Here is a 13968-nt window from a genome sequence, read left to right as displayed (position 1 = left end):
TCAATTTGTGGATTAAGCATTTATGGGGTACCGTATCAAATGCCTTGGCAAAGTCTAGATATACTACATCCATAAGCATTCCTTCCTTTTTATCCAGATTGCAGCTCACTTCCTCACAGAATGTTAACAGGTTGGTCTGGCAAGAACAGTCTTTCAAAAACCCATGCTGGTTACTACTATTGATGCTACTCATATCAGTATATTATTGGATATGGTCCCTTAATATTCCCTCCTGTAGTTGACAAACACTTGATGTTAGGCTGACTGACCTGCAGGTACATATCATGGCCCTTTGAATGTTGGTACCAAACTAGCTGACGACACGCTGGTACCATTCCAGGCACTAAGATGTCCTTAAAGATTATGGATAATGGTCTAGCAATGACCTGTCTGGGGTGCAAGATATCTGGTCCTGGTGATTTGTTCACATTAAGTTTTTTTTCAAGTTTTAGAAAACTGGCTTCTGTTAGCCATAAGGGCACACTCCTTGCTGTGTTGCTAACAATACCACCCTGTCTATTATATCCCTCCTTTTCCTTAGTAAAGACTGCGGAGAAGGATGCATTAAGATATAAAAAAAAACTGTTTCTCAGCTCTCTAATACTTACATGAGCCCCATTTCAATCCAGCAATGTTGCACCAGAGACTTGACTGTCCGGGACTCTCTCTCCTGGTTTACTGAGACACACAGCACGCGACATCGGTTCCTGCTGCTGTCCGTCATTGAGGAGAGAGATGGGGCAGGGCCAAGCCACGGCTCCGTGTCTAAATGGACACAAAGCTTGGCTCGGGTGTCCCCATAGCAATCTGTTTGGTTTGGGGGCAGGAGAGAGGGGCCAGGAGCGCCGGTGACAAGAGGATCCAGGCTGCTCTGTGCAAAACCATTACACAGAGCAGGTAAGTATAACATGTTTGTTAGTTTAAGATGAAAAAAAGCAAGACTTTAGTATCATTTTAACACACTTGACATATTCATCAAATATGTCACTCAATAAAAGGTCCTTCTTTAACAGTGGAAGATTACAAAATCCTCTTTAGCAGCTTCTTCCTCCTCAAAATGCAGAGCGCCTTAACGCTCAACCCAGACTTCAACTTCTAAGCCTAATTCAGCCCTCCCTTTGGCACAAGCAAGCTCCCTCTCTTGACCTACCTATGCTACTGTCCGACCAAGCAAGTTATTGCCTAGCATGACAAATCTTTCTTCCTTTGTCGCTGGTAAGTGATAACAGATGCCAGTCTTTCAGGCTGAAGAGGAGTGTTCTAGTCATTCAAGGTTCAGGTAACATGGTCATTGGTGGAAGTCGAGCTCCCCATTAACATCCTGGAGTTAGGATCCTGTAGCACTGGCATCAGATGTCTTAAAGGGGTTGTAAAGGCAGAAGTTTTTTTTATCCTATCCATTAAGATAAAAAGGATTCAGTGTGTAGCAGCCCCCCTAATACTTACCTGAGCCCCCATCTATCCTAAGATGTCCACAAATGCCTCGACCATCCAGGACTCTCTCTCCTGATAGGCTGAGACACAGCAGCAGTGCCATTGTCTTCCGCTCCTGTCAATCAAACTTAGCCAATCGGGGAGAGAGGGGCGGGTCTAAAGGTCGGCTCCATGTCTGAATGGACACACAGAGCTGCAGTTTAGCTCAGGTGCCCCCATAGCAAGCTGCTTGCTGTGGAGGCACTCAACAGGAGGGAGGGGCCAGGAGCACCAATGAGGGACCCAAGAAGAGGAGGATACAGGCTGCTCTGTGCAAATCCACTGCACAGAGCAGGTAAGTAAAACATTTTTGTTATTTTAATAAAAAACACAAGACCTTACAATCACTTTAATAGTTTTTTGGTCTCAGTTCAGGCTAATCTGTACTTTACACTACTGTGTGAATTCTACCTAGTCTGCTCTGTAAAATAATGCAAGAGGAGTCAGTTTTTTATTGCATGAAACTGGACCAGAAGAACCTGGTACCCAGCCATACTAAGACTAATAGGAGACCTCTCTCAAACAGGCCACCTTCTTACCAGCAAGAAAAGCCACTTAAAGATCTACTTTCCGACTACAGCTTTTCGGTCAGAAGATTCTTGCATCAGCACTCTGAAGTTGGGTCTGCTAACCCTTTTTAGGCCTGGTGGGACATTGACATTTTTGCCTAGTTGTTGCCCACACCTTATAGACCCTTGGGGATGTCCCATGGTCTAGGAATACTCTGCCTTTGTCTTGTCGTGTACCATTAACATGAGAGGAATTTTAACTTGCATTGAAATTCCATATCTTGGAGTACGTTACAAGACACAGGCCACCCTTCCTTCTATTCCTTGTATACTCTACATTGCTTACTACAAATCTGAGAACTGACTGGGGTAGTGTTATAGGGGAGGTGCCCATGAAGTGTCCTCAAAAGCTTTGCTAGTGTCCATTCACCTGAAGTTATGAGCCTGTATCCAAGGGTCTATGAATGCCCACATTTGATCCTATACTGTACTCATGATATGGAATTTATAGGCAAGTCAAAATTTCTCTTCATAAATTCTTGTACATGTCGGTAATCTATTTTTGTTTTGTTTTTTCCCAGCTGCCTTGGGGGATATCACACAGCAGCTTAATCAAAGTGAGCTTGCTATCCTGCTGAACCTTCTCCAAAGTCAGACAGATCTCAATGTCACCCAGATATCTCAGCTTTTGAATGTTCAGGGTAACCCAGACATACAACAACAACTGGAGGCCCTTAACCAGTCTATCACTGCATTAGCCAGTTCTACAGCTGTGACATCAGAAATGGAAGACTCTAAAGAAATTCCAGCCCCAGAGCAAACCGAATCAGAAGGCCTTGGAACTCAGGGAGACATGCAGAATGTTTTGGCTGTTCTGTTGAGCCAGCTCATCAAACCACAGGAAGCAAAAGAGTCCACAGGAGAAAGCAATGGAGAGCAGACTGCAAATAATCCTCCTGTGCAGCTAAACCCTAATGAAGAGGAGGAGGAAGAATGTGCAGTGTTGGAGGAGGATGACGCAGGTAATTCGTTGTCACCCACAGTCACCCATCTCTTCCTCACTGCATGTAAGGAAACCAGACATGGTAGAGCTTTATAAATGCACAGGGGGTAACATTCTGCTGTATAATTCTCTATGTGCTGAAAAGGTGTCCCTGAGATCCTCTCTGCAGCACAAGAAGGGAAAATGCAAAGACCTTACACTCCTGTATTTTGGTTTATAATAAACTGTACAATTTAAATTTCATTAATCTTATTTGGACCATTTACTTGCAATTGCTCTAATTAAAATATAAAAACATAGATGTTTTTGAGGAGATGTGTTAGAATGACTACTAACTACAGTATTCACCTATGCTTTCTCTACCCTTTTCTAGTTCTGTTTTCCTTCTGTTTCTTTGCTTTATTCCAATTATTACATTTATGTATATACTGGTTTCCCTGGCATGTCTTTACACTTTTGTTATCCATTTTATTTACCGTTTGATCCCATAATCTGTAACTTGCCCACCCATGTGCTTGTTTCACCAGAATTTTGTTTTCAATCCAAATGCCTAATTTTATTTGACTTCACACCGCTAAAGCTGGCAACATGTTACCAACAGTACTGTAGTATAAGGGCCTTCCTACAAAATGTATTCAATTTATATTTGGTTAGGCAGGCCCTGGCACTGTGTAGTTGATAAGTTTCAAGGCGATCGTACAGTTTAATTGTAATGTGTGACCTGCATTAGGAAGGTGATCTGTGTGCAGATCTTCCATTTAATCTGACACATTTTGATGGATCTGCTTCATATCACCTTATAACTAAGACCGAGTCATTTATTACCAATTTGGCCCACAGTCTGTTGCAGTGTGTACATGGTGAGAGTTTATTCCCTTTTCTGTTTAGGAAAGGGAACATTCATTAAAAGATTAGAATACCCAAGTGTACCTTAAGAGAAATTTTAGTATCTCTTATTTATGACATTCTGTAAGTAGTACCAAAAATGATATTGAATTGCGCACAAGAAATGGGACATTTGTAGCCGCTTGAAATCAGTAGTTAGGACTAATATGTCTTCAGGTTTACCTGTATTTTATACGTTTTTGCTAATGTTTTAGCTTCAAGTGAGACTCCACACAAACTGTTTAATACACTGTTGGATTACATATAGGTTTACTGTTTTGCTTGTTTTTGTAATTTTGGACAGCATTCAAAATTTCTAATTTAAAGCCTTTTTTTTTTTTTTTTTTTCTTTTTTCTTCTCCTTTTCGAATTCCATGGCACAATATGTATCGAGATACAGTACAATACAGGCTGGGGCAAAGATTTTTGACACCCTAAGCGAAACCTAATTTTGCTGTTGCATTGGCCCCACCCCTGACTCCACCCCCTTTGCTCACTTTCTCACGCCAGCTGTGGTCCACAGGACCTCACCAGCTGAAGTGGGCAGGACTGGCTCCAGGATAAGCATCTCTTGATGAAACCCTTGCTTTGGCACCCCTGACTGATGTGCGCTCTAGGCCCTTGCCTATAGCAGTGTTTCTGAACTCCAGTCCCCAGGACGCCCCAACAGGTCATGTTTTCAGGCTTTGCATTATTTTGCACAGGTGATTTGATGAGTTTCACTGCCTTCATCATTACCATAGCCATTTCATCTAAGGGAAATCCTGAAAACCTGACCTGTTGGGGTGCCTTGAGGACTGAAGTTGAGAAACACTGGCCTATAGGTAGCGCCAGCCCTGAATACAGCATATATTAATGTACAGTTGTGCTCATAAGTTGGTGTTTGGCTGAAGCCATTTATTATCAATTAACTGTGTTTACGCTTTTTAAGTCTTAAACACAACAGAAACTACCCAAGTGACCCTGATTAAAAGTTTACATACCCTGGTGATTTTGGCCTGATAACATGCACACCAATTGACACAAAGGAGTTTGAATGGCTATCAAAGGTAACCATCCTCACCTGTGATCTGTTTGCTTGTAATTAGTGTGTGTATTAAAGGTCAATGAGTTTCTGGACTCCTGACAGACCCTTGCATCTTTCATCCAGTGCTGCACTGACGTTTCTGGATTCTGAGTCATGGGGAAAGCAAAAGACTTGTCAAAGGATCTATGGGAAAAGGTAGTTAAACTATATAAAACAGAAAAGGGATATAAAAAGATAGTCAAGGAATTGAGAATGCCAATTGGCAGCATTCAAACTCTAATCAAGTGGAAAATAAGGGGTTCTGTTGAAACCAAACCACGGTCAGGTAGATCAACTAAAATTTCAGCCACAACTGCCAGGAAAATTGTTCAGGATGCAAAGAAAAACCCACAAATAACTTCAATTGAAATATAGGACTCTCTGAAAACATGTGCTGTGGCTGCTTCAAGATGCACAATTAGGAGGCACTTGCAGAAAGATGGGCTGCATGGTTGAGTCGACAGAAGAAAGCCATTACTACGCAAATGCTACAAAATATCCCGCTTACAATATGCCAAACGGCACAGAGACAAGCCTCAAACCTTCCAGCACAAAGTCATTTGGAGTGATGAGACCAAAATGTTGCTTTTTGGCCACAACCATAAACACTAAATCTGGAGAGGAGTCAACAAGGCCTATGATGAAAAGTACACCATTCCTATTATGAAACACAGAGGTGGATCGCTGATGTTTTAGGGATGTGTGAGCTACAAAGGCACAGGAAATGTCAAAATGTATGGCAAAATGAATGCAGAATGATATAAAAAAAATACTGTAGGGACATTTGCATTCATCAGCCCATGAAGCTGCGCATGGGACGTACTTGGACATTCCAACATGACAATGATCCAAAACGCAAGGCCAAGTCGACCTGTCATTGGCTACAGCAGAATAAAGTGAAGGTTCTGGAGTGGCCATCTCAGTCTCCTGACCTCAATATCATTGAGCCACTCTGGAGAGATCCCAAACGTGCAGTTCATGTAAGACAGCCCAAGAATTTACAGGAACTGGAGGCTTTTTGCCAAGAGGAATAAGCAGCTTTACCATCTGAGAAGATAAAGAGCCTCATCCACAAATACCACAAAAGACTTCAAGCTGTCATTGATGTTAATGGGGGCAATACACAGTATTAATAACTGGGGTATATAAACTTTTGATCAGGGTCATTTGGGTGGTTTCTGTTGTGATTATGATTTAAAAAGAGTAAACACAGTTAATTGATAATAAATGGCTTTAGCCAAACACTAACCATGAGTCAAAGAAAAGTTTTTGTTTTATTATTCGTATTGTCTAAAAAATGGCCAAGAAACCATAAATTCTGTCAGGGTATATAAACTTATGCGCACAACTGTATGTATAACGCTGGGTTCATACTGGTACGACACGACAGTTGTACTACTTTTGGAACCGACTTTGCCCTGCGACTTGAAGTCCGACATGCGTCCGACTTCACTGAACAGGGATCCGACTTCATCCCCCAACAATACCAGGCACTGTGTCTGGTATGAATCTTGAGGAGGAACTCCACACCAAATTTTTAATAAACAGTATGGGTTCCCCCTCCAAGAGCATACCAGGCCCTTCAGTTTGGTATGGATTTTAAGGGGAACCCCCTACACCAAAAAAACGGCATGGGGATCCCTCAAAATCCATACCAGACCCTTGTCCGAGCACGGAGCGCAGCCAGTCAAGAAAGGGGGGTGTGGGATACAGGTCTGGTATTGATTTGGGGGGGGGGGGGCACCACACTACTTTTTTGGTGTAGGGGTTTCCCCTTAAAATCCATACCAGACCAAAGGGCCTGATATGCTCCTGGTGGGGTAATCCGTGCTGTTTTTTTATTTTAATTTTGGTGTGGAGTTCCCCCTCAAGATCATCAGAGCACAAGTTGCATGCCTAAGCCTGATCGGGCAAGACGGCCTTCTGACTTTGATCTGACTTCAGTGATATTCAATGGGCTGAAGTAGGATCAAAGTCGGACCAAAGTAGTACAGGGAGCATTTTCAAAGTCGGACTGACTTGTGCCGGACCAGTTAAGACGGCTCCCATAGGGAAACATTGATTTTCACACGTCATGCGACATGAGCTCCCAATGTCGGAGCATTTGTCGCACCAGTGTGAACACGGCCTTAAGCATTGAAGGCTTATGCATGCTTTGTTTTTTACCCTTTGATGCATTTTCCTTGATTTCAATAGAAAATAAATCAAACTTCATGTCTGTGTGTGTCTTTAAAACGCATTGCACTTCATATCGATTGTCAGCAAACACACATTAACGTGCATCTTAACTCCTGCACTGACATGAGTTGTGTATTTTTTATTTCAGTGGAAAATGCTTATGTATTACTAGGTCCCTTAAGAACAATAGCCAAAGAATGCAGTGCACAAGTTGTCTCAATAGGGTTTCCAAGTCTCTCTAGTGTATGATGCAGCGATAGCCTTGTCAGGACCAATATCTTCACTTCATACAGGCATACATCATCCATGTGTGGGGCTGTCTTTGCCCGCACTGGATACACAGGTGTCCCAGTTTGAAAGCCACACAATAGATAAGGAGACTGCTGTTTCCTTTGCTGGAAAGAGTTTTCTGCCAAGTGAGGCAATACATTAAAGGGAGTTGGTCAAAAATAGAAGGAAGTCGTTTTAGCTTCAATATATTCAGGTCAGTTGTAAAATGTATTTGTCTATCTCTAATGCTGTGAGTTTTTTCAAAGAACATTTGACACTGTGATGTGGTTTGCTTGAAGTCCATGAGGCTCTGTTCACGCCAGTGCAATTTCAGATGCGACTTGAGTCGCGCAGAATTGCATAACAATAGAAATCGCAATTTCAATGGTACAGTGCGATTTTGGAAAAGGTTCCTTTACTACTTTAGTGCAATTCCAGAATGATTTTGACCCATAGAAGATGCAACCCACATCCAAGAAGCACTACAAAATCACACCAAAATCTGATTGCAGCAGCGTGAACCCAGTTTTAAGGTCTTCCAAGCATTTGATACAGTCCATGCTGCTGTGTGTTAAATATGTAAATTGACTGACATTGTTTTTATTTTTATTTAAAGCAGAGCTTTAGTGGTTGTAAACCAGGCATGTCCAAAGTCCGGCCAGCGTTCCGGGTTTCGGATGGCCCGCCTTGTCATTTTGACATGCATGTCTTTTATGGCCCCCAATGAATCCTCGAGCGCCCGGGGCCACAAAAGAAATGCATGCTGGCTGCCTTGGAGAAGGCGGGACGAGCACCGTGCATACAGGAGTACTTCCTGTTTACACAGTGACCTGTGTAAAAGGAAGTCGGTCTCCTGCGCTGCCATTAGACGACTGTTCTGTCCATCACAGGAGGCGGGACTTTTGATTAAAGAGGCCACAGATAAAACAGGAAATTCTCCTGTATGTCTGTCGGCGCTCGTCCCACCCCTTCCCTGTCTCCTCCAATGCTGCAGATGAATGAATCAGGCTGCAATGGTGAGTCTGCATTCAGGGCGGGGGGGGGGGTCTGCATTCAGGCCACTTGTGAGGCTGTATTGATGGGCAGTGACCCTTATTTTGAGTTACAGTTCTTTATTAAAAAATTTAAGATTTTTTTTAAAGGGACGGTGCGCGTTATATGCCAATAAATACAGTATATCCAAATAATACGCCCAAGCCGTATGTCGGGCAAAATGGTCGGCCCTCACGCATGTTCACTTCATCAAATCTGTCCCTCTTTGAAAACATTTTGGACACCCCTGTTGTAAACTCTTACAATCCACTTTTGACTACAAGTACGCCTATAATAAAGGCTTAAAGGGTCACTAAAGGCATTTTTTTTTTTTTTTAGCTAAATGGCTTCCTTTACCTTACTGCAGTCCTGGTTTCATGTCCTCATTGTTCATTTTTTGCTTTGATGTTGCTGTAATTCCTCTGTTCTGGACACTTCCTGGTTGTATGTTTCCTGATCACCACAGTACTGGGAGATTTATCACTGTGGTGACTAATCAAGGAGGTGTGATTACTGTGTGTCAGCACCAATCCAGTTTTGTTTTACAAATCATCACTGCCCTCTATTGGCTTTGTCTCTGTACATCAGAGAACCAGGAAACAACAGCAAAAACTAAACTAAACTGCAGGTACATTATTTGATTGTTTTTTATCTATTTTTAATCATTTTTTAAAAGGAATCTGTTAACTATTATGTCTCTATACCCTGTAAACAGTCATTTTAGCAAAAAAAAAAATGTTTTCCTTTAGTGACCCTTTAAGTAGAGTGGGCCAGGGGGCGCTACTTAACCACTTAAGCCCCGGACCATTTTGCAGCTAAATGCCCAAGCCAGGTTTTGCGATTCGGCACTGCGTCGTTTTAACAGACAATTGCACGGTCGTGCGACGTGGCTCCCAAACAAAATTGGCGTCCTTTTTTCCCCACAAATAGAGCTTTCTTTTGGTGGTATTTGATCACCTCTGCGGTTTTTATTTTTTGCGCTATAAACAAAAATAGAGCGACAATTTTAGAAAAAATTCAATATTTTTTACTTTTTGCTGTAATAAATATCCCCCAAAAACATATATAAAAAAAAAAAATTCCTCAGTTTAGGCCGATACGTATTCTTCTACCTATTTTTGGTAAAAAAAAATCGCAATAATCGTTTATCGGTTGGTTTGCGCAAAATTTATAGCGTTTACAAAATGGGGAATAGTTTTTTTTGCATTTTTATTTTTTTTTATTTTTTTTACTAGTAATGGCGGCGATTTTTCGTGACTGCGACGTTATGGCGGACACTTCGGACAATTTTGACACATTTTTGGGACCATTGTCATTTTCACAGCAAAAAATGCATTTAAATTGCATTCTTGTGAAAATGACAGTTGCAGTTTGGGAGTTAAACACAGGGGGCGCTGTAACATTTAAGGATCACTGTGTATGTGTTTACTAGTGTAGGGGGGTGTGGCTGTAGGACTGACACCATCGATCGAGTCTTCCCTATAAAAGGGATCACTCGATCGATGCGCCGCCACAGTGAAGCACGGGGAAGCCGTGTTTACACACGGCTCTCCCCGTTCTTCAGCTCCGGGGAGCGATCGCGACGGAGCGGCTATAAACAAATAGCCGCGCCGTCGTCCCGGATCGCTCCCTGAGCGGACCCGACCTCCGCATGTACCTGGGGGGGATCCCGATCGGACCCCCCACCCACGTCTAGGCAGGCACGTACAGGTACGTTGATGTGCCATTCTGCCGACCTAAATGTACATGAGGAGGTCGGGAAGTGGTTAATGAAATTTTAATGCACAAAAAGTTATAACCCATTTTATTGGTAAATATATATATATATATATATATATATATATATATATATATATATATATATATATATATATGTATATATATATAAATATGAGATACGCTAAAGTATCATACAGAAGTCGCGCCTGCATATGTAAGGCTGCATTCACATCTGAGCGACAGCCGCGTTCGCGTGTAGCGGCGTATTTTGCCGCGAGTACAAAACTTTCACTTTTTTTTTTTCTCAGTCTTCCCATTGCTGTGAATGGGAAAACGCCTATGTCGCCTGAAAAAAAGGGTCCGGGACTTTTTTTCAGGCGACAGGCGTTCGGCGTCTATGAGATGTAAACCATCTTCATAGACAGCAATGGGAATTCTCCCCTCGAGCGACAGAAGCGTCCGGCGTCGGGCGTTTTGTTGCTCAGGTGTGAATGGGGTCTAAACGGTGTTCAAATCACACATGTGAGGTATCCCCACAATTGTCAGAGTGAGAGCAATAATTCTAGCACTAGACCTCCTCTCTAACTCTAACCTGGTAACCGTAAAAATTGCGCTTTTAAATTGAGCATGCTCATGGAATGGTACCAAACTATGGTATTTAAAAATCTCCATGGGTGAAGCTTTAACCCCTTGCCGCCGAGCGTATGCACATATGCATCCTCGGCTTTCGGGGTTATACTGGGATGATGCTCGCAGCTGCAGGCATCATCCTGGTATCCTTTTTTAGAGCGGGCGATCATTTTTCCAGTGATAACAACCGATTCTCGGTTGTTATCCCGGAGGAGCGGGAGGGGACATCCCCCCTCCCGCTGCCTCCGCCACTCTTACCGGGCCTCCCATCCCACTGGGAGACATGATCCGCGATGCGCCACTGGGCTAACCTTATTTATTTATTTTTTTAATTCATGAGTGTCTTTTTTTCCCAAAAAGTTGGGTTTAAAACACCGCTGCACAAATACCGTCTGACATAAAATATTGCAACAATCACCATTTTATTCTCTAGATTCTCTGCTAAAAAAATATATATAGTATTTGGGGGTTCCAAGTAATTTTCTAGCAAAAAATATGGATTTTATATTTTAAACACCAAATGTAAGAAATAGGCTTAGTCATGAAGGTGATGGACTTCTACCCTTTAAGTATTTAGCGAATGGAATGTTTTTTTTTTTTCCCCCTTTGGATCTTCTATTCACCCTTATGGTGGTTATGGCAAGAAACAGGATGACCCAGGGTTACATTTTGTCTTTCCAGGTGCACCCAGCGTGGCACTATTGTGTTTATGTGCATACCCCCTAGTGTGCCTTTGTTACCCCCTTCTCAATGAAGTGCCTGCGCGCCGTGCCTCTTTCTCTTTGCAAATGGAACTCCAGGCCAGCAACATCTGGTTCTTTCTCCTTGAAGGCACATTCTTTTCACATCACTTTACTGCGGCATGCAAATTCTTGGCACTTGGCTACAGAGTTTGTGAATACCCCTTAGGACATGCTAGCTCAGGCTTGACTTTTAGCTTCTTTGGGGGTGGTAGTACATTTCTTCAGGGCCTTGGTCCCCTTTCCTCAGATTTTTGCCCACATTCTGGCTCCCTAACTTTTGGTTATTCAGCTCATCGGCCATACCAGCTTCCTCTTTTTTTATGTAGAGGAATTTTCTGACCAAGTCAGGTTTTTTATGCAGGATTTCTGTTCTTATTGAAGCCATAAATACCAGGGGCCACAGCCATGATTCTTCAGCCACCTCTCCCTCCTAAGTTGGTGCTTAATATTGCCCTTGAGCCACAGTGCCAGAGGAGTAGGTGACAGCTGAGAAGGACCATTTGCCTTTTGAGGCATTGGATCAAGATGACAGGCCTGTTACATAGATTTCTCCTAAACTAAAGATTAACATTGCAATGCTTATTGGTGCTGTTTCGCTTTGAAGCAACCAGCATCTACTCTAAGTCAAGGGTAGGCAACCTCAGCCCTCTAGCTGTTTTGAAGCTACAAGACCCTGACAATCACAAGCTTGACTCCTAGAGGCAGAGACATGATTGGATTTGTAGTTTACCACAGCTGGAGGGCAGAGGTTGCCTACCCCTCCTCTAAGGCATCCACTTTTTTTTTTTCTTGTTCCACTCATGGATAGAGCCTGTCCTTTCTGGAAACTCTCCTCACCCAAAAAAGATTTTTTTACTCCTCCAGCGTTAATCTATTGGGGAAATTTCCTTTGGAAATATGTACTTTTTGTGGTAACCATTTCTTGCCTTAAAGCGGTAGTTCACCCCCCCCCCCCCGACACATTTTACCATCGAGACAGGCATTGTAGCGCGAGCTACAGTATGCCTGTCCCGATTTTTTTAACCCCGTACTCACCTTGTAGTCGTCCATCGTAGATTTCGGCTCCCGCGGGGAATGGGCGTGCCTATGGAGAGGGAGGATGATTGACGGCCGGCCCTGGCACGTCACTCTCCCCGAAGACAGCCGGAGTAGGTCTCGGCTCTTCACGGCGCCTGCGCACAGGCTATGCGCACGCGTCGTGAAGACCAAGCCTATTTCGGCTATTTCCGGAGAAGCGTGACGCGCCAGAGCCGGCCGTCAATCATCCTCCGTCTCCATAGGCACGCCCATTCCCCGGTATCTTCGATGGACGACTACAAGGTGAGTACGGGGGTAAAAAATTCGGGACAGGCATACTGTAGCTCGCGCTACAATGCCTGATTTTAAGGTAAAAGAAAAAAATTTAAGACATTTACAACCTCAATGACGGATAATCTCATGTTCAAAGACTTGATGGATAAGAGATTAGAAGCCCTGCTTAATGTTCATATGCGTGTCAATACCCTGTGTTTAACCACTTCAGCCGGAAGGATTTACCCCCTTAATGGCCAGGAAATTTTTTTGCCATACGGCACTGCGTCGCTTTAACTGACAATTGCGGGGCCGTGCGACATTGTACCCAAACAAAATTGATCTTTATATTTTTTCCCCACAGGTAAAGTTGCTGGTATTTGATCACTCCTGTGCTTTAAATTTTTTGCGCTATAAACAAAAAAGACCAATTTTGAAAAAAACTATTTCTTACTTTCTGCTATAATGCATATTTCAAAAATATATAAAACTAATTTATTCATCAATTTAGGCCAATATGTATTCTACATATTTTTGGTTAAAAAAAAAATCGCAATAAGCGTATATTGATTTAAAGATTTAAGTGACATAAAGTGCCTGCAAGCATTTTCACCAGCAAGTGTCCATTCGTGAAAGTGACGATGCCAGCAGTGTCATGAAGGCTGATATTGAGACAAATATCGGCTATGAAATCCACTTACAGCTAATCACAAGGCAAGGGGGACTTGATGGGTTGATTTGTCTTCAGACATGGCAATGAAGAGAATACTTAGACATGACTTATGTCGGTTAAAAGGAGACATTCTTCTGGTGACACAGAACACCTTATATCGGTTATATTCAAAGAACATATGGGGTTATGCCCACAATTTGTGGTATAGAATATGGAAATGCCCCATTAAAATTCTCTGTGGGACTATGGGATGTACCCAGTACCGACATAACATCCTCTTTTTCCGCTGGGCCGTTCTTTACATGATCATCTTTAGCTGGACTAAGCTATGCATCAAAGAGATCAAAGTATAATGAATCCATCTTGCAGAGAATTCACAAAAATGTCCATCACACCACTACCTAGCGACACCTCAAATCAGATAATTTCTTTTACATCACTTCCTCTTTTAGAACTTCTTAGAAAAACAACTCTTTCATTGGCATTAAACAAGCAAT

At 42.6% G+C, this 13968-nt stretch overlaps 1 protein-coding gene across 5 annotated transcripts in view; it reads left to right on the top strand.

Annotated features, from left to right (window-relative positions):
* CDK12 (cyclin dependent kinase 12) overlaps nt 1-13968 on the top strand; it is a 425890-nt gene that overhangs the window by 380682 nt on the left and 31240 nt on the right. For 3 of the 5 annotated variants that reach the window (XM_040331634.1, XM_040331633.1, XM_040331635.1), the window contains exon 13: nt 2564-3004. In XM_040331634.1, coding sequence (XP_040187568.1) covers nt 2564-3004 — 441 coding nt within the window. Of the gene's footprint in view, nt 1-2563; nt 3050-13968 lie in introns of all 5 variants that reach the window. The other 2 variants (XM_040331632.1, XM_040331636.1) reach the window with 1 other exon arrangement.

The sequence above is a fragment of the Rana temporaria genome, chromosome 12 (assembly GCF_905171775.1).
Source record: "Rana temporaria chromosome 12, aRanTem1.1, whole genome shotgun sequence".
Classification (NCBI taxonomy): domain Eukaryota; kingdom Metazoa; phylum Chordata; class Amphibia; order Anura; family Ranidae; genus Rana; species Rana temporaria.
The sequence above is the reverse complement of the archived record's forward strand: the minus strand, read 5'-3'. Positions and strand labels throughout refer to the sequence as shown.